The sequence below is a fragment of the Melozone crissalis genome, unplaced genomic scaffold (genome assembly GCF_028551555.1).
Source record: "Melozone crissalis strain CALT ecotype California unplaced genomic scaffold, PUWL_Pcris_2 ptg000002l_1, whole genome shotgun sequence".
In the NCBI taxonomy this organism is placed as follows: Eukaryota; Metazoa; Chordata; class Aves; order Passeriformes; family Passerellidae; genus Melozone; species Melozone crissalis.
Genome location: NW_026535780.1, coordinates 16,259,443 through 16,287,136, shown reverse-complemented (window position 1 = coordinate 16,287,136; position 27,694 = coordinate 16,259,443). Strand labels below are relative to the sequence as shown.

Sequence of the window (27,694 nt, the reverse complement as noted above, 5' to 3'; positions counted from 1 at the left end):
CAGGGTCAAGTAGAAGCAAAGGATCACCTCCTTGGACGTGCTGGAAATGCTATGCCCTACTGCAGCCCAGCAAAGTCTAGAGTTCTCAGTAACCAGGGTTCCAACAGCTGACCTTCTTGGCTGAAAGGGCACATTCCTGGCTTACATTCAGCTTGGTATTCACCAGGATCCCAGGTCTTTTCTTGCTCACTGAATAACGAAAATGTTTCTTACACCATTATGAATGATCTTATGTGATCTGATCCTTATCATTTAAGAAGAACTCGGCTGCTGGGAGCAGATACAAGGTCCTGAGGCCATGACTGGGAGTACCCATGTCTTGCTGTATGTTGCAGAAAGAATCTTGGCTTGCCCATTTTCAAAGGTCATCAGAAACTAGCTTGGGAGCAGACAGGAAATAACTTGATTTACATCAGCTTCTTATGCAACTGTGCTGAAGGATTTGTAATTGATACTTCAATCTATAGACAGCTGTGATCCTACATACCATCCAGCTGATTTAATTCAGGGGTATTTACAGGAATTCATCCTGTCAGTGCTCACATATGGCCTACCAGGGGAGCTTTGTAGTTGAGAAAACTGCAGAAAAGAACTTGTTTCAGTGGGAACAAAACAGAAAAAAGCTGGTGAGGAAAACCAGGCAAAATGGATATCACAAAGGTGACACAAAGGAGAACATTACAAGGAAATATAAGTGAATTGAGTGAAGAGTATTTACATATCTGGATATTTGATTTAGAATTTTAATTATGCACTGGAAGATGAAGTAAATAATTTATTAATATCTGTTGTCACTTTTTTGGTTTATATTGATGCTATTCAGCTCTTGATATCTGAATAGTGTTACTTGCTGGAGTTTCACAAGACGTGTCTACAACCCAGGAGAGAGAGTTAAGCCTAAATGTTTATTTATAACAAAGAAACAAGAAATTGTCTTTTGTGCATAATCAAAATCACATTTGAAACTAACCCTAAAATGATTTGGCTTTTGTATTGAAGACTGAGTGCAAGCTAATGAATGGAGATGAAGATAAACAATTTAGTACTTGACTGAGGATTCAATTTGTGGCTCCGTACTCAAAAAAAATTCTCTAGACTCTTGTGGTTTAGGAAAGTTTTGCCAGGCTGGAAATGGTGTTTTCCTTCTCTGTTTTCTTTGTATGTGTGTGTGTAAACCAGTGGAAAAATTATTGTGTATATTTGTGTCTGAGCACTGATACGAGTGACAGCACCTTCATTCAACCTGTCGGAATAGTCCCTCTCTGCATCAGTGAGGCATCTCACCCTGCACTTAGCCAGTGTGTCACTGGTTCCTAATGCATATTCTGTGAGTGAAAGAACTGTGCTTAAACACTGTGACATCTGCTCAGGGCGTGTGAGGGTGAGATCTGCTCATCTCCTGGGTGAGGGTTAGTCTGCAGTGTTACTGTAGGAAATTTCCGTGATGATCGTTTCCAGAATTCTCCTCTATAAAAATTATTACAGGCAAATTGTCAATAAGGGTTATAATACATTCACTAGCCACAGTTGTTGCTTTTTCTCTAATCTGATTTTATAGGTTGATTAGTGTTTGTTCAACTCAGTGCCTCTTTAAAGAAAGACTTAAAGGTGGATCATGTCATGCATTCAAATGTGTCCTCTCCATATATTCTTTCTAAAAACAAGGTGTAACTGAAGATTCATACATAATACAGTGATTTGATGTTTGCTGTTCTGTCTGAAAGGAAAAGTTTAATTTATTGTAGAAAGAAAACCCACTGAAGCTATCAGAAAGCCAATATAATATAAAGCAGAAAACCACCCCATGTTACCTGAGGTTTGGGAATTTACTGGTACTTGTTTGATTTATATAAATTTCCTTGTCTTCCTTCTACTTTTTCCCACACTTTTTTCCCAGGGCCTTTTTGAATGTCAGATCTCATGCAGAGATAAAGAGCTCTCCACTACTGCTGCCTCCCTTTTGTACAGACCCCAATTACCTGAGCTCCTCTGAACAGTCTCTTCCAAAACCTCCATTTCAAGACCACAAGGACCTGAGAATCACCCATTTCACTGCTAGGTGGCTCTGATTGTGAATTAGCTTCATCTTTTAACTAGTGTTTCATTTTAATTAGTTTGGGTTTACCTTGCAGCACTTTTTTCTTGTTTTGCCCCTTCATGCTAAATCAAATCACATTGGAAATGGCAGAATTTTTCTGCCATTTTAAAATGTTGGTGAAATTCCTCTCACAAACAGTTCTAAGTATTGCTACAGTCACTGGAAGCCATCCACTGACCTTAGGCTCAGCTGTAGCTAAAATTAGTCAACTTTGTTTTTGTTAATTAGTTGCTAAATTACAAGCTTTTAGGGAATGAGAGAGTATTTTGTCCCAAGCTCTTTTTTAGACATCTGCTGCTGAGCAGCCAATGAGTGACACTCACAGATCCCATTATGCCTAAGTCAGGTCCTAGGTGTGATGCTCTGGATTGAAAAGTGAACTCCTAAATTATCATCCAGAATAGTCCCTTTTGTGGTTTCTGAAAAAACCTGGAGGCACCTGAACATCTTGTTTCCCTTTTTATTTTAGCAATGGATTTACCTCAGTGCCCGCAGTTGATTCTTTATGCATGCCCAACATTTTCCCAATCTGAGCAGGAAAGCAGAAGGGAAAATAAGTCTGGCTTCCCCTTCAGACTGAGGGCTTTCAGATGCTGCCTCCAAACCATCCACCTGCCAGGGCAGTTGGCCCTTTCTCTAGCATGTAGGAAAGGGAGGGCTGGGGTGGGTTCTCTGTGTCTGGTCTTGGAAAGAGGCTGGGAGCTGGCAGAGCCTGGAGCCCTTGCACCCTGCGCAGAGATTGCCAAGTGCCTCCAGGAAGGTCAGGGCAGCCCCACCTCAGCTGGACCTGGGCCAGCCCCCTGCCTGCAGCAGGAACTGGCCTTCAGCACGTTCTGCTGGAAGTTTGAACATGAGCAGTCTCCATCTTTTTGGAAGAGCTCCCTTGCTCCTAGCTGTGGCAGTTATTTTATTTAAAAAGGTTCCACGATATTTTCCTGCACTTTGTAGTGGAAAACAAGCTTTTACTTTTGCTTGGGAGAATGAGACCCAAAGCTAGAGCCAGGGGCTGGGCTGCATGTTCCTTTTGGGCCACAGTGCTGGGCTGCAGCCTCTGGTAAGGCTCCTGCACATTAGTTTTGGATCATTATTATTAATATTATTGTTGAGCCAGATTCTGGAGGTACAGAATACAGACTTTAAAAAATAAGGTCTGGATTCTGTTACAGGGATGAGTTGCTTAAAAAGTAGCTACAATCATTTGTTGTAGCTAAGCCTGGATCCTGCTAAGCCCCTAGATCCAAAATGACTGTCTCACAGTGTTCTACAGGTCAAGTGTAACTATTAAATAGGAGAAATACACCAGCCAAATAAAATCCTTATGTCCTGATAATTCTCACAGCTATAGTAATAAAAGCTGGAAGAAGTGCAAAGTTTGGTGTACTACTGAGCCAGCAGTGCAACAACAGGTTAGTGCCTGTGTCTGTAAGACATATAATTGTGCATATAATTGAGTAGAGGTAACTTTTACAAATGGAAATTTATTTTTCCCTAGGTTATAAAATGGACAGTATAGACAGTAAGTTCAAGGCATATCAGAGGTGATTTGTGCCACCTGACAGGTGCCAGGCTTCTAATTAAAGCCCCCAAAGAGAAATGCTAGACCAAAACATGCATCTGGAGAGATGTGGCTGGTTCCTCCTTCGGGTTAGGAGAGTTGAAGCAGTCTACAGTGCTTAACCTATTAGCATGTTGCTTTTAATTTTTCATTTTTATTAGTATGAATTATTAACCACATGAATATTAACAAAAAACCTTTCTCAATTTTATTTTTATTTTAAAAATGAAGGATTGAGCTGGTATGGGTGGAAGAAAGCATCACTGCAAGCTGCTTGGAGGTAACAGTGTGGAACAGGAGAGAGCTAGGGATACAGACTGGGAGGTGTTTTAATACTGTATGTACCTCAGCATTGGGATATGAAATCTTATTTCAATATTTAATAAAATTTTAATTTTTTTCTTTTTCTTTTAAACAAAGCAGTGATTAGAAAATGTTATTATCAAATGTAAGTTCTCAAATTCTGGAGTGCTGCTGGAGCTTTGATGGCCCACAGACCTTCCGCAATGCAGTACAGTAAGCTGTCTGCTCACATTATGTCGGTCCTCTGTGCTTCCCACTAGTTTGGCATTAAAAGAAACTCAGAAAATGAATTAAACATGTTTCAAAGACTTCTTCTTTGTGTAGGTTTTTGCCTAAATGCTGTGTGGCAGTTAGAGTAATCAGGAGGAAGAAGGGCTGGCTGTCCCCAGCAGAATGAGTCAGATGGTCCCCAAGATCTCCTTGCGAGGCGTGACTGTGGTGGGTTGATCTTCACTTGACACCCGGTGCCCCCCAAGTCTCTCCTCTCCTCCCCTCAGCAAGGCGGGGGAAGGAAATAAGATGGAAAAAACCTCGTAGGCTGAGATACAGGCAGTTTACTGAAATAAAATGTGACGCTCAGGCAAAGGAAAAACCCCAAAGATTTAATTCTCTATATCCCATCAGGAAGTGATTTCTGGTGACTTCCTGGGAAGCAGGACTTCAGCACATGTAGGGGTTGTTCTGGAAGGCAAACATACTGAAATAATGAATGTACTCCTTTCCTCTTCTTATTTCTTAGCTTTTCTGTCTGAGCATATGTCATGTGGTATGGAATATCACTTTGTTCAGTTTGTGTCAGCTGTCCTGGTTGTGTCCTCTCCCAAGATTTTGCCCATCCCAAGCCTGCTGGTGTGGGGGGAGATGTTGGAAAGACAGCCTGGATGCGGTGGGAGGGAGCACTGCTCAGCAGTAGCCAAAACACTGTGTTCTCAGAGGTTTCCCAGCTGCTGCCACAAAGCACAGGCTCTGAGGGATGCTGAGGGGAAAATGAGCTCTGCCTCAGCCAGACCCAGTGCTTGAAAACAATGAAGGATTTTGCTTATAAATGGATTGGCTTCTGTGTGATGTCAGGGATTTCCCAGTTCCACTTGGTTAGTCACTTCAAGAATGAGTGTTGAGGTCTTTTGGTGTGTGTTTGTTTATGGTTTTCTTGTGGTAATAAATGATCCCTTTTTTCTCCAAGAAATCTGATTTTTGTGAGGTCCACCATTAGGAGTTACAGCAAAAGTTCTTGTTTGAGTTTGCTTTAAAGACTTCAGTCAATTCTAATGCTTTCCAAATCATCTTTCCCTTTCCTTATCTGTTCTGTGTAGAAGCTGTACATTATAATATAGGAATGTATGTTTACTCCTGAATAAATTAACAAGACTCTTGCCAGAAAGAATGATTTAATGTGATTTTTAAAAAAATAATAAAGAAAGGGGATATATAGTGCATAATGTGATGCACAGGGAGCAACATTATATTAACAAGGAGTTGAAGAACTGCGTGTCCTGCTGATGCTGAACAAAACCAAACGTGTTGACAGATTCACTCGCTCCATCATGAGCAGGAAAGACCTTGGGGATGTTTATTTGAATAGGGGGACCATAAATCTAGCACACAGGTACCAACAAACAATAGTCCTAGGGTTTTTTCCTAAAATATACGATGTGCAATATAATAAAAGCTCATTATTATATGTCAGTATTATGTCTGTATATAGCTGTAGATAATATATAATTTTGTATGTTCAGGAAGTAGGGTGGCAGATGTATGTACAACAAACAATGTTGATTTATAGACTGCCTGCTAAAGGTTTACATTTATCCTTAATTTACTTTGTGGGTCCTATTGGGTTCTTCCTGAGAGCACTAAAAATGGTTGTCTCACATTTTACAGTACACTTGAAAAGTGCTGTAATATGGTTTGTGCCTGAATTTATATTTCAGAAGGGAATTCAAGTTATTACTATTTCCTCCTATTAAAATCATCAGGTGCTGAATATGTTCATCTGAAAAACAGGACCATCTAACAGTCTTTTACTCAAGACTTGTAAGAAATCAATATAGTTCCCATCAGTACAGTAAATTACCAACTGAACCACTTCCAGTAATCATGATACACAGTCTCTCATTAACCTCTTCCCTTCTCTGTATTGAGATTTGTATTCTTATATTGTCTTAGAATAAAGATACTTTTGAATATGTCTGTAAATCATTAGACAATCGAGTAATTAATTCATTAATTAAAAAAAAATTATAACTAAGGGTCTTATGTATCTCTAGCAGTTCTGCTTAAGACTTTCATTGATGATCTGGACAAAAGGATTGAGGGCATTTTTGGTAAGTTTGCAGACAACACCAGGTTGGGTGGGAGTGTTGATCTGCTGGAGGGCCGGAAGGCTCTGCAGAGAGATCTGGACAGGCTGGCTTGGTGCTCCAAGCCCAAATGTATGGTTCAGCAAGGCAAAGTGACAGGTCCTGCACATGGGTTACCTACCAGAGAAGATTTATATTGGATATTAGGAAAAATTTCTTGCCAAAAAGGTTTGTCAAGCACTGGAATAGGCTGCCTAGGGAAGTGGTGGAGTCACCATCCCTGGAGTATTTAAGAGGCCTGTGGCTGTGCTTGCTAGGGCATGGTTTGGTGCTGGTCTTGACAGTGCTGGGTTAACAGTTGATCTGAGAGGTCTGCTCTAGCCTAAATGACTCTATGATACAAGGATGTGTGATCCCATGAAGTATGCAATTAAATACTTGCTTGGAAATGTGTGGGTCACTCAAGGAGCAGAAATTGCTTGCTTTCATTATGGGAGGAGTTGGGAGTCAGGAGAATTTCACTTCTGGAGAAGGATTGTTGTCTTCAGTTAATTTTCAAGGTACCTGGACTCTTGAGCTACTTGTCTGGAAGCACCAGGGGCAAAGAAGCATACTTTTAAATTGCAGTTCCTAAGTTGAATATTCCAGGCCCATGCTCTGTTAACTCACTGTCTTTCAGTGTTCTTACATGACTGCACCATTGCTGCAGGTTTTTTGGTTTTGTTCAGTAGCATAAATCCAGCGTGGTTGTGACTGAGCTGATGAATGTGCCTGAGCCTGTGTCAGGAGCACAGCAGCCTCAGAGAGGGAGGCGTGGGGAGAAGCAGCTGGGGGCAGCTACCTGGGAGACATCCCTGGGAAGAGGCAAGGAGGACTGAGTGTCAGAAAGACATCTCCTAATTGAAATTTCAGAGGCCATCATTGAACAGGAGATGCATAGTGCAAAGGACTGTATCAGAATTAAGATAATAGAAAGTGACAGTGGCAGATGATAGAATATAGAGGGAATTGGGAAAGGCTGCACCAAGGTGAGAGGAAGTTACATCAAACTAAGTAATCTGAGTTAAATAGCTTGACACATGCAACACTGACATCTTAGTAAGTTTGTCAGAAACAAATTTAGAAAGAAAGCCATGGTTTGGCTGTTGCTAGTTTTATATTTGAAAATGCAGCTAAGTTAAAGATTTTGTTGAGTTACTTTTCTTTCATATTCTGTTCATGCTTGTGGTTCGGAAGTGTGGAGGAAGGAAAGATGGGATGGTGCAAAAAACTGAGACCTGAGAAGGGCTTTATGGAAATAAACTTGTTTCATTGTAGATTTATTGGCAGAAATAAAAACAGTCATCACTTTGTCTTGTCAGAACTATAAACGGACATCATGTTGAAACAAGGGATGCAGATATGTTCAGAAAGTGCCTTTGTTTACATAGCTGCTTCTTTGAGTTTGATCAGATGTTTATTGACCAATATTACAGTGTTTTCTTTGAGAAACTCTGTTATAGAATGGGCATCATCCAGAACCAGCAAATAATGAGTGAGAAAGAGACAGAGAATCATCTTTGATGGTGCTAACAACTAACAGTGGGTCCAAAGCTAGTTTGATACATGAGCAAATTGATACATAGCCTTCCTGTAAACCAGGTTTCCTGTGCTTCCCCTGTAGATATACTGGAGTCATGGGCTTCTTCCATTCATATGTCTTACCAGAAGGTAATTCCTATGGCCTCATGGAGGTTTACTGATTTTGTTAACAGGATGAGAAAGTACAAGAATGCTGGCTCAGATGTTGGAGAACTTCCTCAGCAGGAGATCTTTAATATTCTTCAAGGTTAAATAATCTTCTCTGCTTCTCCTGGTCCTATCATTAGAAACTGTTGTTCCTTCCTCTTTATTTCTGTATATTTCTGTATATTTCACAGAATATTTTGTGTCTCCTGTCTATTTAAGCTGGTCCTCAGCTGAGATTTTTTCATCACATCAGAAGTACCAGTAGGTGCCAGTAGCAATTTTGGGAGCTGCTTAGGCTGGCAGCTGCTCTTATGCCACGAGGTAGATCAATAAGGTGTTTGCTGCTATGGTAAGTCTGATGAAAAATTAATCCATTTTTACTTTTAAAGCAAGTAAGTCTTCCTTGATTAGTGGCATATTAGATATCTGAAGGGGGACAAAGAGGATGGTAATGCAAGTTGCAGTTTACCAAGAGTCTGCATTAGTCTTAGGGCTAAAATGATTAGTAAGACAAATCAGATCTGGCTGCCTTTGCAGGAAGAGCTGTAGATTTGCCACAAGGCATTGATGACAAAGTGGCTGATGTGTCTGGTTGACTAGTTATGAGACAGGCATGAGAAGGAGAGACAGGGTCTTAAATTCTCATGGGAAAAGCAGAAAATGTAGGACTGTAGAAGATCTGATAGGTTATCCAGAAAATATCATGAAGTTATACCAAGTTTGCTCTGAAAATTTGATTGATTTCTGGTTTGTGCTGTTTCTTTTAAAAGATATTTCTGAACTCAGCATCTTCAATTGTAATCACACCCATTTGTTCTCTTTTCAAATCAGTTCCCTAATATAGTCAGGAATTATATGTATTATATATATAGTATATATATTCAGTCTAATAGTTCTTCTCTTTTCCCAGTGTTCATCTCCCCCCACTGCCATCATGAGGCTAGTCTCATTCTGTAGATGACTGTTCTTTTTCTTGCTTCCTCTCATAATTTTGCCATTCCTCACTATGAAATCATAGCCTCTTTCTCTGCCCATTCTTGTTTGCATTCTTTCCTGAGTATATGATGAGAGTTTTATACTTGTGTCTCACCAGCACCTGAACAATGATGTTTATGCCTGTGTCTCTGTCATGGAAATTTCTTACTTGATATGTCCAAGGCAGTCAAGAGCAGCCAACAATCACCCTGTTAAAGCAAGAGGAAAGCTATGATGAGACTATTTCAAGTACACACAAAAGCACCACATTTGAAAAACTAGAGAAACACACTATTATCTGTTAACTAAGAATAAAATGGCATTTGCAGCATTTAAGTATAAACTTGAAAAATTTTTCATCTTACATAATTTAGGGGCTTAGTAAATCTCATTTTCCTGTTTTTTCAAGTTTTACAAGTAAGTAAACTGAACATCTTGTCTAGACAATCAGGTATACCTTTCATACTGTACTTGGAAGACAAGGTCACCTGTCTTGGCCATATTTCTCACCATCATTTGTTCCCACTTGTGGTTTATCATTTTCATCAGCTTTAAATTACTCATAGTTTTTGTCAGGGTTTTGTGTCAGATCAGCCTCTCGCTGCTATCTGCTCTTGTTTCCCTGCATTTCTTCAGTTCTTTCCACATGTTAAATAAGCCCTTTCTTACCTGGCCCTTTGCCTGCATTGCAAGTGTTCTTTCAAGGCTTCTTGTGAGGTGTCCCTCTGTGTGTCTGTACACTGGGGGAAGAGCAGTAGGATATAGCAGTGCTGAACATTTCTCATTAGGCACAGCAGTGTGCTGCCTTCCTTGCTCAAGGGCCAATGCCAGCCCCATTGGACCAGTGCTTATACTCATGCTAATGTTCTGTGGCATGCAATGTTTCTCCCTCCATTCAGATTTTCATCTACTCCCAGCTTGATTCAATGAGATCTGTAGCAGCTAAGTCATATTAGAAAAAATTAGGCCATCAATCTATTATTAAGCTGGAAAGTGTTTTATATTTTGTGTTTGCCCTCAGGGTAGCTCAGAACATTCCATGGCTGATCTGCCCTGAGTATGAGAGGGCTGGGGTTTAGGTGTTAAAAGATGTGTGCATTTACTGAGGGAGCTGTGGAGTTTTGTTTAAAACATTTGGTTTCCAGCCTTGCAGCTAGGCTGAACCAAGGCCTAGGTGTTTGTCACTGGGACCTTTATGGTTCTCTTAGTTTAGGTGCTTTCAAAAAAATGTCCTGTTTGAAAAAAATGTACCTGCTGGGCAGGTAGCTACTACATCTAAGAGGCAGTGTCTGTTCTGCAGTGTAGGGAAATTTTCCTGCAATGGTGGTTAAGTTCATTCTACTTGTCTCTGAGCAAAGATCAGTGTATACTCTTAGAAAATGTGTAGAATAGATCAGTGTATACTCTTAGAAATGTTCTGCTTTTGATAATATATCTGCACTCTCTGAAAATTAAAAATCTACCCCCAATTTTTACTGTATAGCTGTCTCTCTGTTTAACCATGTTGCTTGATAAAATGGCCATCTTTTGTGTACTCTTAATAATTTCCTTTGTTAATCTCAGCTTTTTAAAAGAAAATAGGTATTTAGATCAAGTCTTTTATACATGTTATTTCACAGAACAGATGATGTTGGAAGGCATCACTGGCAATCATCTACTCAAAGCAGGGACAAGTGCAGCTCAGGACCCTGTCAAACAGGTTTTGAATGCTTCCAAAGACAGACACTCCACAAATTCTCTGGACAGTTGGTTTCAATGTTCAATAGCACAGAGTTCTTAGCACAAAATGATTACTCTTTCAGATATGCATAATACACAAAGTAAGACAGGGAAGCATCCAAAATCATTAGCTGATTGTCAGGATCTTGGCCTTAGTGACTAATTGGCTTTAGTGACTGATCCAGGCACTAAAAATATCTTTTCAAAGGCATGATTTAGTGTCAGAATGAAAATTATTCCACTTGTGGCTTGGATGTTGTTGTTCTAAGTGTTGAGGGGAGAGAAGGTATGAAGAGGATTGAATTTTCACAATCAGGTCCTTTAGTGCCTGCTTGAAATGTCACATTTGGATGTTTGCTTTCTCACCTCATCATTGCCTCGACATGTCACTTTGGATTTGGTGCAAGAAAGAGTTAATTTAAGGCAATTTGTGCAAGCTGCTACAGAGAGTATGAGTCAATAGCATCGTGCTTTGAGCCTAAGCAGCAGAAGAACTGACACGCCAAGAGTTGAAAAGAGATGTCTCTGTTTTGTGCACACTCAACTTCCAAAGGCAGTGGCTGGGGTAGAAGAACGATTTGAATATGAACTAAAGAGTTGCTCAGAGGAAGGAAAGAGTAATGACTGTATCTATGGCCAAGAAGAGGTGGAGGGCACTGGCTGAGATGCATGGTCTCTGTCTGTCCTTTCATATTGCTGTTGCTGACTCACTGCCCTAAGATGACATGTGTTGGCACTCTTTAAACTGGTGTCTTGTATTCTTATTTGCTTTCAGTTGCTAATTTGACATTACAGACCATACTCTTGAACTGTTGTACATCCTTTATAAATTGCTTTAAGATATTTTAGTGTGATAAGACAATATAAAAATTGAAGTCATTATTGCTGCCTTTATCACCAGGAGAATTGGACAGCTGGCATTGATCTGCAAGAGACTTAAATTCAATAGTTGGTTATTACATTAACCCTTAGAATTCTTCTTGTCTGTGATTTCAAAGAAAGGTTTCCTTGTCAAAAGGTCATCCATTGTAGTGTGTAGTGTTTGAGAGATGCAGAAGGGCTGAAAATCTATGAATGCTGTCATTTTTATCTGATCAATAACATCTTGCTTTATTAATAGTAATATCCCACTATTTTACATTGTGTCATATCAAGATCCTGTAGATCTGCTTGTGAGTGAAATATAGCTGTTTGTGAAAGGCATGCTGTTAACTCCTTGGTTTGGGGCAGATATTCTGTGCCCCTTTAAATTTTTAGCATTTATCTTAAATTTTTTAATTAAAATAATTATAAAAATTCTCTACTCCTTGCTAGTTTGCAGAGAAAGATGTTGAATAAGGGCCTTATCCTGCTGTGTTGAGTAACAGTTTCTAATGAGCTAAATTGTAGCATTCATCCAAAAGCCACAGTAATGGTAGCACAGAGGCTGCTGTGTTGCAGAGGGAATAACTTGCTTCTTGATATCTTCTGGTTTCAGAATAAGGCCTGAGGAGTCAAAGAAGGGATTTTTCATAATTAAAAAACAGAGGAGGTAAAAAGTTGAACCTGTTTAAAACAAACATGACATTTTCAAGGTAGTATCCATGTAGCTCCAGTTTGATTTGTTTTCATTGGCCAGGGCACCTTTAGATAGCAAATGTGCATAGTGGCAATCAAGAGTCAGTAGGGGGCTGCACAACACTCCTCCCTGTACTACCTCACAGCAGTGGGCAAGGCCAAAGAGAGTAAGTTTTCATTTTCTTCCTAGGGTAAAATTCTGCTTGATGCTTTAATTCTCTGCTTGGTTCAAATAATTCCTTATTGTTGGCTCAGCCAGGGTACAGCTTTGCTCCTGTTTATTTATAGCACAGCCATGCCCAAAAGATGGAGTCAGAGTTCCACTATCAGAATTGTAGATTGTTTGATTTTTTTAACATCTACAATCTGCCTGGGGCTGTGTTTTAACATTACCTAATACTTAAGATAAGTCACAAACTGGGAGTGAATGCCTGCAAAGACCAGATGGTTTTTTATAGTTGGACAAAATATTTTTTTTGGGAATGTTTTAGATACAACTGATAGAAATCTCTGGGGATTTTTTCCCAATTTTGCTGTGACAGTTTATTGTTAAGAGGGATTTGGAAGTCTGAACCATGAAGTACAGAACCATGCTGGGAAATGGTGCTGGTAAACTATAGATATATCTGAATTGCAACAATATTCATCACTGATATATCTTAAATTGATTTAATTTGTAAAACCCACAGTCATTGGTTTTCACTCATTTCTTGACATGGTGTTTGAAAATAGGTGAGAGTCTATTTAGGGACCTATGTCAGTTGTAGACTTACAGGGGTTGTCCTTCCCATGGGAGAACAACTGGCCCTTAAGAACAGCAACTGGCTGTCTAAAATGGCACAAGATTCCTCTTTTACATGCCTGTATCTCACAAAGCACCTAAACAATAGAGAAAAACAATAGAAAAGGGAGGAGTAGCACATAGGTCTCTAACAGTAAGGGAGTACCTAACAGATGGAACAATGTCTGCTCAGAATAAGGTATTTCAGGGCTGAGAATTTTTTCTGTAGTGAATTATTGTGTCAGAGTGAGCCTATTGCACTAATGGAAATTCTTGGGTGATTTTTCTTCTTGGCTTTTTCTTCCAGGCCGTGCTTTGCTGAGACTTACTGACAAAAAGCTTGAACGAATGGGCATTGCCCAGGAAAGCCTGAGACAGCACATTCTGCAGCAAGTCCTTCAGCTGAAGGTGAGGGAAGAAGTCCGAAACCTCCAGCTGCTTACACAAGGTATGGAAAATGTTTTTGATATGGACAGTTACTGAGATCAGATAAGAGAAGTTTGCCTGAGGGCAAAAAAGGTCACTTGATGTTCTTCTACAAGAAATGATGCATGAAAATGTCTCATAGATTCCACATGCTTTCCAAGGGGGGATCAAAAAGTAAAATAATGCATAAATAAATAGAGATATTCAGCTGCCTGTTTTGTGTGATTAATAGGCTCCATCTATAATTTGATGGTGGTCCTTCCTAAGTGTCCGCTTACTAAGATGAAAATAATTATGTATTAAGGGCATAGATGGAAGACCTATTGTCTTTAAAAGCATTGTCCATTTTGCATTAATTGTTTACTTTCAGTGTTAGATGAAACAGTGTTGTTTCTGTCAACTGTTTTATGGTAAGAGCTGTCAGTGGAAAATTACCTGTTAGACTGTTTTTTGCAGATGGCTGATTCCTTCTTCATATTGAAATAATTGTATTGACTTGAATAGAGGTGCTTCTAATTTTTGCTGCTAAGAAAAAACAAAGCTGGGTTTAATATTAAGTCTAGATTAGAACACAGAGAAGAAGGAGTAACAAAAGAGGTTATATATATTTTCCAAATGAGGTTTAGACATTCTTTATGATGACTTTTGGTGTTAGCTCTCTAGTAATGGCTGTGGTAACATGAAAGAAAAGCAGTTATTGTGGCAATACTGTAAAGGAACATTTAGACGTCCTCTATTATATATCTGCAATACTTTATGTTAAATGTTGTTTGGTAGTCCAATGGGATAGCATAAACCACATATTTCTGTGGTGTTTTGGTTCAGTGCCTGTTGTATGTCACACTGTATGAAAAAAAGCAGAGTTCCTCAGTACATGCAGTGTATTTTTAACAAAATGTCCTTCACACATTACATTATGTTCCTAATTAAACCTTGCTCACTGTGCTCATAGGGAAAACTTTGATTAGTTGAATAAGCTGCATTTTATCTGAAAGAGCTCAAGTCTCAACTGAATTGTTTCTTCAGGCTGGGTGTCTTGTGGATTGTGATGCAGAGTTTTAGGGTTCCTTTGTTTTTCCATGAGCTGTTAATAGAAGCTCACCTCATCTTGTGTCATGTCATGCTGAAGCATGAATGTCTTCCTCAGATGTTAAGAACTCTTCTTTTTCCCTTTATCCACTCATCCATTATTCCTACATCCTTTTCTTCAGTGTTGGCCAGGTTCTCTCTTCCACTGCATCTTGAATGTTACTTGAGAGTTTGATGGACTGCAAAGTTCAGGTCATCCACCATCACTGTTATGGGCCTGCTTATGGAAGTTGGGATTTGATTGATATGGGACAATGAAGACACACTAGCTGTAAACTTGGATCAGTTGATCACTGCTGTCCAGTCCTGCATAGACTTGTATGTGACATTGAGGACGATGTATTTCCTGTGATGTGAATTGTTTCTGTCTGGTTCCTCTCTGGACACATAACTGGTGTATGACTTGTGCTCACTCAGGCAGCAGTGACCCCCATTGCAAGGAATTCAGGGCAGCATCCTTTGATGCTGCATTCTTTGCCCATGCAGTTGAGGATGCAAATTTGGACTTTGGTAAGAGAAGGAATAAACATGTGCTGGGCTGTGAAGGACAGCCAGGATGTGTGTTTAATGCAGTGTCTGTGTAGAGGGGATGTTCTCACGTACTCTGATCCCACAAGGGCAGGACATCGTGTGCTTTGTGAAAGGCAGCACAGGCTTGGCAAAAACTGGAAGTCTGCAGCTCCAGCTGTCTTCCCCACAATGGTGTTGGCCACTGTGCTGCACTTCAGAGGCACTGCAATGTATCCTTGGGGAAATGGCTGGGTCTGAGAACTTGGGTCAGAAGAATTTATTCCTTGCTTTGCTGGGGTCTGTTACAGTGTAACCACGTGAGCCAGTGCCCACCGCTGGTTGTGGGTGGTCAGCACAGAGACACAAAACAGGCTGCATTCAAAGCTGTGGTTTTTAGGGTTGGGTGGCCGCTGGTGTGACCACCAGCCACAAGAGCTTGTGGTTGCCCTGTGTTCCAGAGCTCAGCTGGGAATGGCTGTGTGAGGGAGCAAGAGCTCTTTGTCCTTGGGGGGAAGAAAACAGTGGCACTAATCCAAACTCATATCAGTAAAACTATACACAAGTACCATTTTAATAAACAAATCTGTGAATGGACCTGATGGACTGTAAAACCTCTTGTCTGAAAGCCAGTAATCTTCATGTGCTATTGGTCCACCAAGGATAATGTGAAAACAGGCATCTCCCAGGTGAATAAAAACAGAATGCTTAAGCAGACTCTTTCTTTTAAAAAGCTAGGGGAACCAAAACTGTTTACTTTCATAATCTTAAATGGAGCTGAAGTTATGAGCAGAACAACAGTTTATAAGAACATTCCCCTGTACAGCAAAGCTGTGTTAATTGTATGATTCCAGGGTGGGGGAGCAGTGAGTGACAGGATGACAGCAGTACTCTGGTCCCTTATCACCTCATTTACACCAAGCTGGAGTGTGTGTCCACTGGAAGTGCTTGATGGCAGTACTAAGGTTAATATATTATTTCTATACCACAGTACAACTTGTAAAGCTCTTGGTATGTCAGTTGTTCTCCAGAAGTGGTTCTGTTGCCTTTCTCCAAACCGTGTCCACTCATATTCTTATTATGATTTATATGTTCCTGGTCCAGGTTGTTACTGGAATAGCTTTCTGTAACTGTTTTGTTTTGTTTTGTTTTGTTTTGTTTTGTTTTGTTTTGTTTTGTTGTGTTTAACACTTACAGAACATTTTTCCTGTGAAAAGCTGTTTCTGCCTTTTGGAAATTGCACTCACAAAGTTCAGATCACACTGTAGCTATTGCTGTGCTGTGCCTTGCTGTCCTCCAGAAAGAGGGGAAAAAAAAGCCCTCTGTCTCTCAGTGCTCAGCTCAGGAGACTGTTAGGTGAAAGAATCTGTTAAAACCCATTTCTGAATTAATGTAGCACACAAGCTGGGTTGCAAGCAATGAGGTCCTAATTCAGAACCCATTGATGTCAGCAAAAAGACTTCCACTGACTTTAGTACATATGCCAGTTGAAGCTGGATCGAACAGGGAAAGTTTTAAAAAAGCATTATATAATAGTTACCAGATATTTTAAGTGGCTTTGTGTCCTGTTGTCTGCAGAGAAAGTTAACCTCATTTTAAAAACTCAATAGCATTCTTTTCTACTCCTGTTTCAGGAGTAGAAAGTGACTTAAACCCATTTCATTCTTCTTCATTCAAGACACACCATCCAGTCTCTTAAAGCCAGAATAGTATGTGATTGTGTAATTGAAGTCTTGTCTTGAGTTTTAGGAAGACTTTTCTTCAGAGCAAGAGCGGCTTGATTGCCTGATTGAGGCTATTATTGGTAGAAACACTATTCCAGCCTCCACTAGGGTAGAAGGGCACAGGCCCAACTACTGATCTGTGCTTTTTCCCCAGACTTAGTGATGTTGAGGAACTAATTTGACAAAGTATCTTCCAACATCTCTTGGGGAGAGCTGCACACTGTTGGAAACACCATTATTATACTGTTATCACTGTAAGCCTGAGTTGAAAGATCATTTTTTTATAAAAAGCCTTACATAACTACACAGAGAAGGAAGAAGTTATTCTGAGATTTTTCAATGTGAGTCCTGCTTTGGGCTAGCAGAGAGGACACTCCTCAAAGTGGTACAACAGTGCTGTGTGTGTTTCTCTGCAAAGTATCCACAGACAGCAATCTGCTCACAGGGCTGAGCTTGAGAAGCATTTTTGGATTTGGATTAAATGATAACCTGCATTTACAATGATGTTAGGCCCCCTTCTAAGTTCCTCTCTGAGTTTCATATAGGACAGAAGTGCTACTTGAATATACTGCCAGGAAAGTATTTCTCCTCCTAGCAAAACGTGTTAGAATAAATCTTTGTGCTTCATTGAAAATCTTCTCAGCAGTTGATACCTGTTGAAATTATTTCTTGACTAAGTTTTCTGCTCATCCTGCGCTGACGCTCAGTTACTGAAATACGTATGTGCCCAATGGGAGTCCCAGTAGCACTGATTCCCTCCCTGCCTCCCTCCCTGCCTCCCATTTCCAGCATGGTCCTATTCAAAACCTGTTAAGGTACCCTGGCACTGTATTCTTCCAGAAGGGAAATTAAAGGGCTTTCAGAGTTGCATCTCATCTGCATCTAAATTCAGGAGTGATGCATCCTAACAATAAAAAACTCAGGCAAAAAATACCATAAGGCCTGCATGGATAAATGAGGAGCTCCTGGCCAAACTCAAACACAAAAAGGAAGCCTTACAGAGGCTAGAAGCAAGAACAGGTTGCCTGGGAGAAATGCTGAGAAAGTGGGAAACAGGAATCAGGTTAGGAAAGCTAAATCTCTGATAGAATTAAAGCTGGCCAGAGATGTCAGCAGGAACAGGAAAATCTTCTATAGGTGCACCAGTGATAAAAGGAAGACCAGGGTGAATGTGAATCTTCTCTGGAAGATATGGGAGATGTGGTTACCCAGGACATGGAGAAAGCTGAGGTACTCAACAAACTTTTTGCCTCAGTTTTCAATGGCAAGTTCTCCAGCCACAGAAGGCAAAGGCAGGGGCTGGGAGAATGAAGAGCCAGTTGTAGGAGATCAGGATCAAGTACATCTAAGGAACCTGAAGGTGCACAAGTCTATGGGACCTGATGAGGTGTATCCACAGGTCCCAAGGGACAGATGAAGTGGCAGTGCCACTATCCATTGTATTTGAGAAGTTGTGGCAGTCCAGTCAAGTTCCAGTGATGGGAACCTTAATTTTTAAAAACAGAATAAAGGAAGACTGGGGAAGCTACTGGGTGGTCAGTCTCACCTCTGTGCCCAGCAAGATCATGGAACAGATGTTACAGAAACTTTTCTGTCTGACCATTCTTGGGCAGTCACACTCTTGGTACCAGAGATTTCAGGGCTGGAAGCAAAGCCCCTCCACAGTGAGTGGCTCCAGGCTGATGTGTGCACAGCTTGACTCCCTACACACACAACACTCTCACAGGCAAACAAGGTTTCCTTACCAGCTCAGCCCAGGGTTTCCCATAGTTGAGTCTCAGACCTCAGAATTCTTTAAATAGCTTTATCATAGTACAGCAACAAAATAACAGCTCAGGCTGCTGCTTTTGGAACAAAGGAAACCCTGGGCTTCTGTATCCTTATGATACAGAGGAAGGTCTGGGCTCTTCCTGCTGAGTCACTGGCTCCTGCCGTGGCTCTGAGTCACCTGGCTGGTGCCACAGGACCCTGGGCCCTTTGCTGTGCAAGGGGTCTGTGCCAGTTCTCAGCCTCTTGCCTCAGGCTCCTGCCACCCAGAGCTCAGTCTGCAGCTCTCACTGCAGCTGCTCACCCAGCTACCTGCACTGGGTGTATTCCTGAGCACAGATCCTTTTGGAAACTGTGCTGAGGCACACAGGAGGTAAGCAGGTTTGATGGCCTTCTATGATGGGGTTGCAGGGCTGATGGGTAAGGAAAGAGCAACTGGTAAATCTAACTGGACTTGTGCAAAGCATTTGAGATTGTCCCACATGACATCCTTTTCTTTAAATTGGAGAGACATGGTTTGGATGGATGGATGGATGGATGGATGGATGGATGGATGGACATGGTTTTGATGGATGGATAAGGAATTGGCTGGATGGTCACACTGAAAGAGATGTGGTCAATGGCTCAATGTCCCAAGTGGGGACCAGTGGTGAGTGTCATTCATCAGGGCTTGGCATTGGGACTGGCACTGTTTGACATCTTTGTCAGTGGCATGGACAGTGGGATCCAGTGCACCCTCAGCCATGGGCACCAAACTGTGTGGTGCTGTTGACACTCTGGAGGGAAGAGATGCCATCTAGAGAGGCCTGGTCAGGGTGGAAAGGTGGGCCCATGCAATCCTCATGATGCTTAGTGAGGCCAATTGCAGGGTCCTGCACCTGGGTTGGGACAATGCAAAGCATAAATGCAGGTTGGGAGGAGCATGGATTGAAAGCAGCCCTGGGGAGAAGGGCTTGGAGTGTTGGTTAATGAGATGCCCAATGTGAACTGGCAGTGTGCACTTGTGGCCCAGAAAGCCAAACATGTCCTGAGCTGCATCAAAGGCAGTGTGACCAGCAGGCCAAGGAAGGTGATTCTGTCCTCTGCTTTGCTCTCCTGAGACCCCACCTGCAGTGCTGCATCCAGCTCTGGGGCCCTGGAGAAGAAGGACATGGAGCTGTTGGAGTGAGCACAGATGAGGACCATGCAGATGATCAGAGGGATGGAGCACCTCTTCTGTAGAGACAGGCTGTGAGAGTTGGGATTGCTCAGCCTGGAAAGGCTCTGGAGAGACAAGACCTTACAGCAGCCTTCTGTCGTACCTAAAGGTGACCTACAAGGAGCTGGAGAGGGACTTTTCAAGGGCAAGGATAGGACAAGGAGTAGTGGCTTCAAACTGAAAGACAGTAGCTTTATATAGGATGTAAGGAAGAAATTCTTTATGTGTAGATGGTGAGGCACTGGAATAGGTTGCCCCAAGAAGCTGTGGCTACCTCATCCCTGGAAGTGTTCAATGCAAGATTGGAACCTGGTCTAGTCCAAGTTGTTCCTGCCTATGTCAGGGGACTTGGAACTGCATGACCTTTAAGGTTCCTTCCAGTCTAAAATATTCTATGACTCTATAACGGAGCAAATAACAAGTGAGAGCCTTGTGTACTAGTGTTGGATCTTTGTAACAGAAACATTGCCTTCAGGATATGTGTGGTGAGTAAGTTAGGACCATGAAACCCTCCTTAACAGAAGTGTTTCACTAGGATTTTGGCAGCATTATCAGCCTGTTAGTACTAAAGGCAGGCTTGATGAAAATATGGCATGGAACCCTCCCAGTCTATCAGAAACATGATGCCACTTCCTTTTCTCCCTATCTGCTTTGTCCATATCGATATCAAAGCTGGGAGGAACCTGAGCACTGTCATATCAGGTTTCATCACTACATGTGAGATTTATTGTCATTTTCCATAACCAAGACTTTAAAGTACTAGACTCAGTCCCATCTTCTGGTTTCCCACACCTTTCTTTCTTTGGTGGCTCCAGTAAACAGCATGAATGATTTGGAGTTACATACCTGGCTGAAAAGGGGCTTGAGTGGTCAGAAATTTGGAGAACATGGGAACTTGCCAAGCACAGGACTAGAAGGCCAACAAGTTAAGAGAAAGCAATTGCAGCTTGCTGTCCCCCTCCTGTAGACTTTATGGATCCTGTGGTATCTGAACTGTTACTGCCTGTTGTGCTTCAGGTTCCTTGAAGAAATGTTACTTGAGATCAGCACATTTCTTTGTCACCCCTGCAAAGTACATTCTGAGTAGTACATTCTTGACTTAAGGTTTTGGCATCCAAGGAACCTTGGTTTCATATCCCTGTATTGTTTCAAGGCCTCCAGCATTTGAAATCTTGACTGTCTATCTTCTTACCAGACATCACTTCTTTTGTTTTCATTTTTCTGATCTTATGTTTTTATTTCACCTAACCCTGAAGCTTCCAGCTAGTCAGGAAGGGCCTTTCTTCCTGAAGCACAGAGTACTATGCAACTGTTTCTTGCATATGCTGCATACATGGCATCTGTCTAAGGCACAGAAAAAAATACTTGCTCTTTCAGATGAGCTCCAGCAAGCTTAATTCCCAGCCAGTTTCCTTTGCTCTGCACTCCTGGTATGCTCCAAAGTGTCTGAGAGACCTTGTGAGTTGAACACAAAGTGTATCATGAAAGCACTGTCAGAAATTACCCAATAACAGTAGTTTATGCCTTGTCAGAGCAAGAAAACTGTGTTCCAGAACTCAGCATGCTAAATTGCCTGATTACAGGTAAAGAAATCTTAACCTTCTTCTCAATACGGGTTTATTTTCCCTAAATGTCCATATCCCTTTTATTCCTTTCTATTGTATGTCCTTTTTTCATGTACAACTGTAGGAATCATTGCACTTGTTCTTAACACTGCTTTCCAAGACTGTGAAATGACTTTGCCACCCATTAGACTACAAAAGAGCAGTCTTTGCTGTATTTTTCCCATTCCAGTCAAGGACAGTTTCATCACTTAACAGAGGATGTAGCTCTAGAATCAGAAGCCGCGGTTGTACATGAGAGGCTTTTCAGACTTTAGGCACTGTAAAGATGTCTGAAAATATTTTTTTCACGTTACAAGTGTGCACTGAAGGGTTCTGTATGGTTTTCATTTGTTTTAGCTGAAACACAATATTGTATGTGAAATGTATATCTGAGCAAAGATAAAATATCTAATATACATGCATCAGTGATGATAAATATCAAGTTCCATCTATGGTTTAGTTACTTGAATTTCAAGTGTCTGCCTTCTAAGCTGAGGAGTATACTTTGCAATGCAGTCAATGGTCCCTGGAAGGCCTTTGTATTGCTGTGGGACTGTTAGTTACCTTTAAGCTATTGCTGTGATGCTAATATATATTCATATCAAATAACCAAGTGATTCAGCTGACAGGTAAAATAAGTTCCAATACACTGGACAATACATTGTAATGCACTGTGGATAGGTTTAGCACAGAATTGTCCTTCAGTATGTGTAGTATATTAGTTTGGAATATGAATAAGGAAACATAGGACCTATGAAATTTGTATTGATGAACTTGTCTGGCAAGATTTTAGCTGTATGATATTATGATGTGCTTGCATTTTTATGTGTTTCTATAAATAGTGTTGCATCTCAGTCTACTGGTAATATAGCATTAGCTGCTTTGTATGACTGCAAGATTTGGTTTTTTTCCATTCCTGCTTTTCAAATTTCTCAGAAGTCAGCCTGCTGGTCAGTTTGGTCAGGAATGTTTAGTCCTGCAAAACTAATGCATACCCAATAATGTCTTAAATGTTTGGGAAATATATATATTACACATATACATAAACATACATACATACATACATACATACATATATGTATATATATATATGTATGTATGTATGTATGTATGTATGTATGTATGTGTGTATTTTCTCACTCGTGTAAATTGGAAAGAGAAAAAACATTTTTTCTCAAAGTTTATTAAAAAAAGTAAACTACTGCTGTTTGTACTGCAGCCAGCCTTGAAAGACTTGTAGCTAAATAGGAAAGCTTTCAGCAGTCAGTCTGTTATTTAACAACAGCTGTTTGTGATCAGTGCCAGTGGAAATCACTTGTTTTCACCCATTCACAAAGAACAGGCTGGTAAAAGGGATTCCAGGAATAGGTACAGTCTTTCACACAAAGTTTAAATAAACCATATTGTAAGATGGTGCCATTTACAATGTAACATAATTATGATTTCTAATGAGATTTTTCCAGAAATCAGACATAGAATAAAATTAGGATTCATCATAGAATTGTCTGGTTGGAAGGGACCTTAAGACCATCTAGGTCCAACCCTCCTGCCATACAGGCACATCCTGCCACCTTCCACTAGCCCAGGTTTCTCAGAGCCCCATCCACTGTGGCCCTGAGTAACTCCAGGGATGGGGCATTCACAGCTTCTCTGAGCAGCTTGTTCCAGTGCCTCACCACCCTCACAGTAAAGAATTTCTTCCTGATGTTCAATCTAAAGCTACCCTCTTTTCAGTCTGAAGCCACTACCCCTTGTCCTATTGCTTCATGCCTTTGATAGATTTTTATAAAAGAACCGAGCGAATCAGAGCCCTAACTATACTTCTGACCTATTAGAAAGTACATGGAAATTTTCACTGCTGTGCTTCTGTTTCTATCCTGACTGTCTTCATCAATTTACACTTTTTTTTTTTGTCAGACTGAGTGTACAGCATTGGAAACAAGCAGACAAGAAATGCCATTCTCAGTTGGATCCAGTATCCCTCTGTCCCACTACTTGGCATCTAACCGTAGTAGGTGATGTTTAGACAGATCCCCAGATCCTGTTCCCTCTCTGTGGTCCCATTCCCTTGGGCTCTCCAACATTCAGAATTGGTGCATTTGGAAGAGTATTGCCCTGCCTAGTTCTTTAGTATCCATTGGGAATCTGTCTCACGGTCTTAAGAAGCAAGTAATTCACAAGAAGTTTTTTACAAACTAAAATATCATCACTGGCAATCTCAGTGGTGACAAAAGTGCCAAAGCCTAACTTGGCATGCCTTCAGTTGGGTGCTTCTGCCTTCCACAGAGACTCTAAGCAATCCTACTGTCATGTGCATGCAGCAGTAGCTGCACATCCTCTGTATTTGAGATCCAGCACTCACACCTCAGACACATCAGATGAATTACACCTGTTGCTCCCCATCGATTATTACAGACACTTGGAATGGTTGGCAGATGTATTTGTCTACACAGTAGATGACTGAATGTGGATCAGATAAATTCCCACTTGCTAAGCCTAGATGTAAACTCCCATGCTAGGAAAAAATTGGTCTGAAAGCTGGATGAATTGCCCTCTTCACTCAGATGGGTTTTGGTAACATCATCTAGCTGATTTTATGAAACTGGTATTGCTGTGCCTACATGAATGTGTCCTGTTTGTAAAGTGCTTCACAATACTGAGAGTTCCAACAAACATGAAAGTAACTTAAGCTTTTTTGAAAATGTAGAATAAAGCTTTGCTGTTTTGAATCCCTGAAGGTGAGTGTTGCCAAAGAGTTCAAAAGCATTTTTCTTCCTGTTGTTACTAGCATTTATGGCCCGTGCAATAAAAATTTCTAATTACTGGAAAGATTCAAGGGAGGCAGGAAAAAACCCTCTCCTTTTTATGCCTTTGTGAAGTTGTTTTTCTGTGTTGCGTAAAAAGAACCTGTTTTATTTAAAAGCTTTTCTTTTTCTTCATTCACATTCTTTAAAAGCTTTTCTGTATTGTAATTTTAAAAATGAATGTGGTTCTATTCAAATAAAAGTTTACTTTTAATGGCATTTATGCCTCATATGATAGAGCACCTTCATTTAGTTAGTTATACATAGGCAGTCAGCAGTGTTATGAACTGTTTCTTTTTTACTAAGCAGTATGCAGATCTCTGGCATATTCCACAAAGGAAAGGGAGGGTTATTTTAAAGCCTTTATTTGACTTGATCATAAAGCATGGGTACTAGCCTAGTGTTTTATGACATGCTCAAGTATGATTAATAATTTTAACTATGCTGGTTCCCCCATAAGATCAATATTATAGAATTTTTCCAGTCACCATTTCAATGTATTTTAATTGAAATTGATTTCCTATGAAATAATGAATTGAAGCCTATTAACAATGGTCTTATGGTCCTTGACATTCAAGTTCTGACTTCTAACAAAATTCTGGACAGATTTTAAAAAACACATTATTTACCTCTACAGAGCATAAGTATTCATGAAGCACCTGTAATTTTTTGGTGTTAATTCCAGTAGATGACAGCATAAATACAGCAGCCTTAATTTGAAACAGGAATGTGAATGGAAATGTGGCAGAGAATTGTTGTTTTTAAAATAACTTATTTCTCTGTCAGCAGTTCAACAATAGTTCTATTGTATGATCTTAAAATTGAAAAATATTTTTATCAGTAAAAATGCATGCCAGTCACATGAATTATTAGAAGTTACTTATACAAAGAAAAGATACATTGAGAAAATCTGCAGTGAGCAGCTCTGTAAGAACTTCTGTTTTTCCAAAGGTATCACCTGGAGGGCATTGAGTCAATCTTTGATTATTTTTCTCAGGATCAGAGTGATCAGTTGAGTTTCAGGCAGTTTGTACTTGGCAGTACCACAGTTCTGAAGCTCCTCAATCCCGCTAAGTTTTCATCCACATTTTAGAGCTTATTCTTGGTTAAGTTTATCCACATTGTTGGAATAGTTTGTTTATGTACATTTGGCTTAATCAGTGGCTTCCACCTGAAGACAACCTGATTAGAAAATACTCAGGGTCAGGATTGGCACAGTGTGTTATATCCAGCCAGCCTGGTATAACATGCCAGGACTCTGACTTGGCATACTTGTTCAGCTGCACAAGAAGGCTGGATCTCTTTCCTCAGGAACTGTAGAGATAAGCAAGTTAGAGACTTTTGTATGTGAGCAAAAAGGCATGTCAAGGTTCCCTCGCAAGCTTGAGCACAGTCTGAGGGCATGTACATTGCCATGGTCTTGGAGTTTTGAGTCCTCTCCACTAGAGAGAGGATTCACATCTTCCCAGTCCATTTGTCTGGCACACCCAGCTGCCATCAGCTGGCAATTCATGAAATGAGATGGAGTTGAAGCAGCTCCAACACCTGGACCTGGAAACAAGTAATTTTGTCATATTCTTTCTTTAGTGAGACCAGTTAAGAGGCTTACTTCTGGTAGCATCAGTCAGCAGACTCTTGCTTTTCCACATTGAAAGTGTACTGTTGTGTAGGACTTTCAGGAGCTGGATTTTGAGAGAAAGATCTTAAAGAAAAAAAGTCTTGCACAGCAAAAGGAGTGATGCAAAGCTTCTGTTCTTAAAGTTTATTCTCCAAAGTCCTCTAAGTCCACCAAAGTCCTGTGTTTTTTGTTTTCTTTCCACTTTGGCATATGTCAGAGGTAGAGATGGGGAGAGAATGGTGGTCACATTTCCTTCATTCTTTCAAGTGTTAGGTAATTCCAGTCTTTCTTAGGAATAAAGAGGAAAGCCTTCTTTCTTACTCTATTTCTTTTGGTTTTCATTCCGTTAAGAACTCCTGAGGAACTGAGGATTGTTGTTAAAGTTGGACCAAGAAATTAATATCTCCTGCTCTAGTTTTATTTTATTTACTTTCCCATAGTCTAAATGTTTAGAGGGCTGGTTAGACTACAGTTGTCTGCTGAAGACTTTCTTTACAGAGAGTGTAGCTGTGTGAAACACTTTTCAGCAGTTCCTTTTAATTTTCTGTCATAGGGTGCCAGGATAGTCCAGCTGTATTTTATGAGTATTTAAAGAATGTTGGATGGTGGAAGGAGCAATCATCTTAGACAATGGACCAGCTTTTAAAAGTATCAGGCAATTAAGGATGCAGATAAACCTTTGAAAATTCCTTGCACTGATCACTCCCAGTATCACAACAGTTATAATGCTCAGTCTAAACTTGAAAGACTTGGAAGCAAACAAACTGTATTTCAGATGAAAGAGATAGGAAAGAGGAAGGGAAGGATACTTCTACCTCTAAAGCTCCACTGATAAATCAGTTGTCACCTGGGTAGGTTCTGACCAGATCTTTCTCTGGATTCCAGAGCTGCTTTAATGCCTGCCTGCCTGGCTCCCATCCATCCTGTTACAGTGGTTCTGTGACACTAACCACTGACAGTGTTGACTTTTGTATGTCTCTGCTCAAACCTGGAAGGTTCTCAGGGTCATCAAAAGGCAGCCAGCCCTCACAGCCCATCAAGGTAATGAATGTCTTTTTGCTAGGATGGATCTTCGTTCATTGACAGATCTGTGAGCTTTTTTGTCTTTTTCTAGAAATGTTTCCTTTAGGTGTGGAAGTTTATCTCAGATTGCATAAAAAAAATTGTGGTTTATTTTCTTATAATCCTAATAAGCTCTTTTCCAGTGAATTATTATTTTTTACGGATATTTGCTTGCTAGATTTGTTTGTTGGTAAGTTTTCTTTCTCCCTTCTTAAATATCAGCTGCTGTGATAAGCAGTAAAATGTGTGACTGTTGCTTTGTCAGCAACTCATGTTTTCCTCTATTATACTGTTGCTGCTGTTCTTGACAACTTTTTGGTTCTCTCTAGTAATGGAAATGTCACTGTGGGAATTTTACTTTACTTCTACATGGCTTAGCTGATCACAGGATAATCTGGTGTGAGAGAATATGTGCTTTACAGATTTCTTTACAATTTTTTTTGATCCAGATGCTCAGAACCCAGGCTGTTTAAGTGAGGAAGGAAAATAGATGCTGGGACAAGAAGAAAACTCCTTTTATCAGAGACGTCTCTAGAAATTAGGAGCACCTAAAAATAGTATCTTCCTTAAGTTTCTACTGCTTATAATTAATTTGACTAGAGTCTTTGGGAATGTCTTTAGCTGACTTAAAACTGACCCTTACTCTTTGTGTATTTATTCTGTACCAATTCTAACACAGTAAACAAATAGCAAGAGTAGTTCTCTAGTAAGAAGAATCTAAATTTATGTCTACCACCAGCTATGATTTGGTTTTATCCCAATTATCTCCCTTTGAAAATTGGCGACCTCAACTTTGCTCTTGGTTCTGTGTGGGCAAATGAAAGAGTAATGCTCCATTGATTGTAGAGAAATTGAAGCTAGTGAAAATGAGAACAGGAT

At 40.4% G+C, this 27,694-nt stretch overlaps 1 protein-coding gene across 1 annotated transcript in view; it reads left to right on the top strand.

The window, feature by feature from the left end:
• SAMD12 (sterile alpha motif domain containing 12) overlaps positions 1-27,694 on the top strand; it is a 173,522-nt gene that overhangs the window by 69,302 nt on the left and 76,526 nt on the right. The window contains exon 4 of the mRNA XM_054271578.1: positions 13,324-13,464. Coding sequence (XP_054127553.1) covers positions 13,324-13,464 — 141 coding nt within the window. The remainder of the gene's footprint in view (positions 1-13,323; positions 13,465-27,694) is intronic.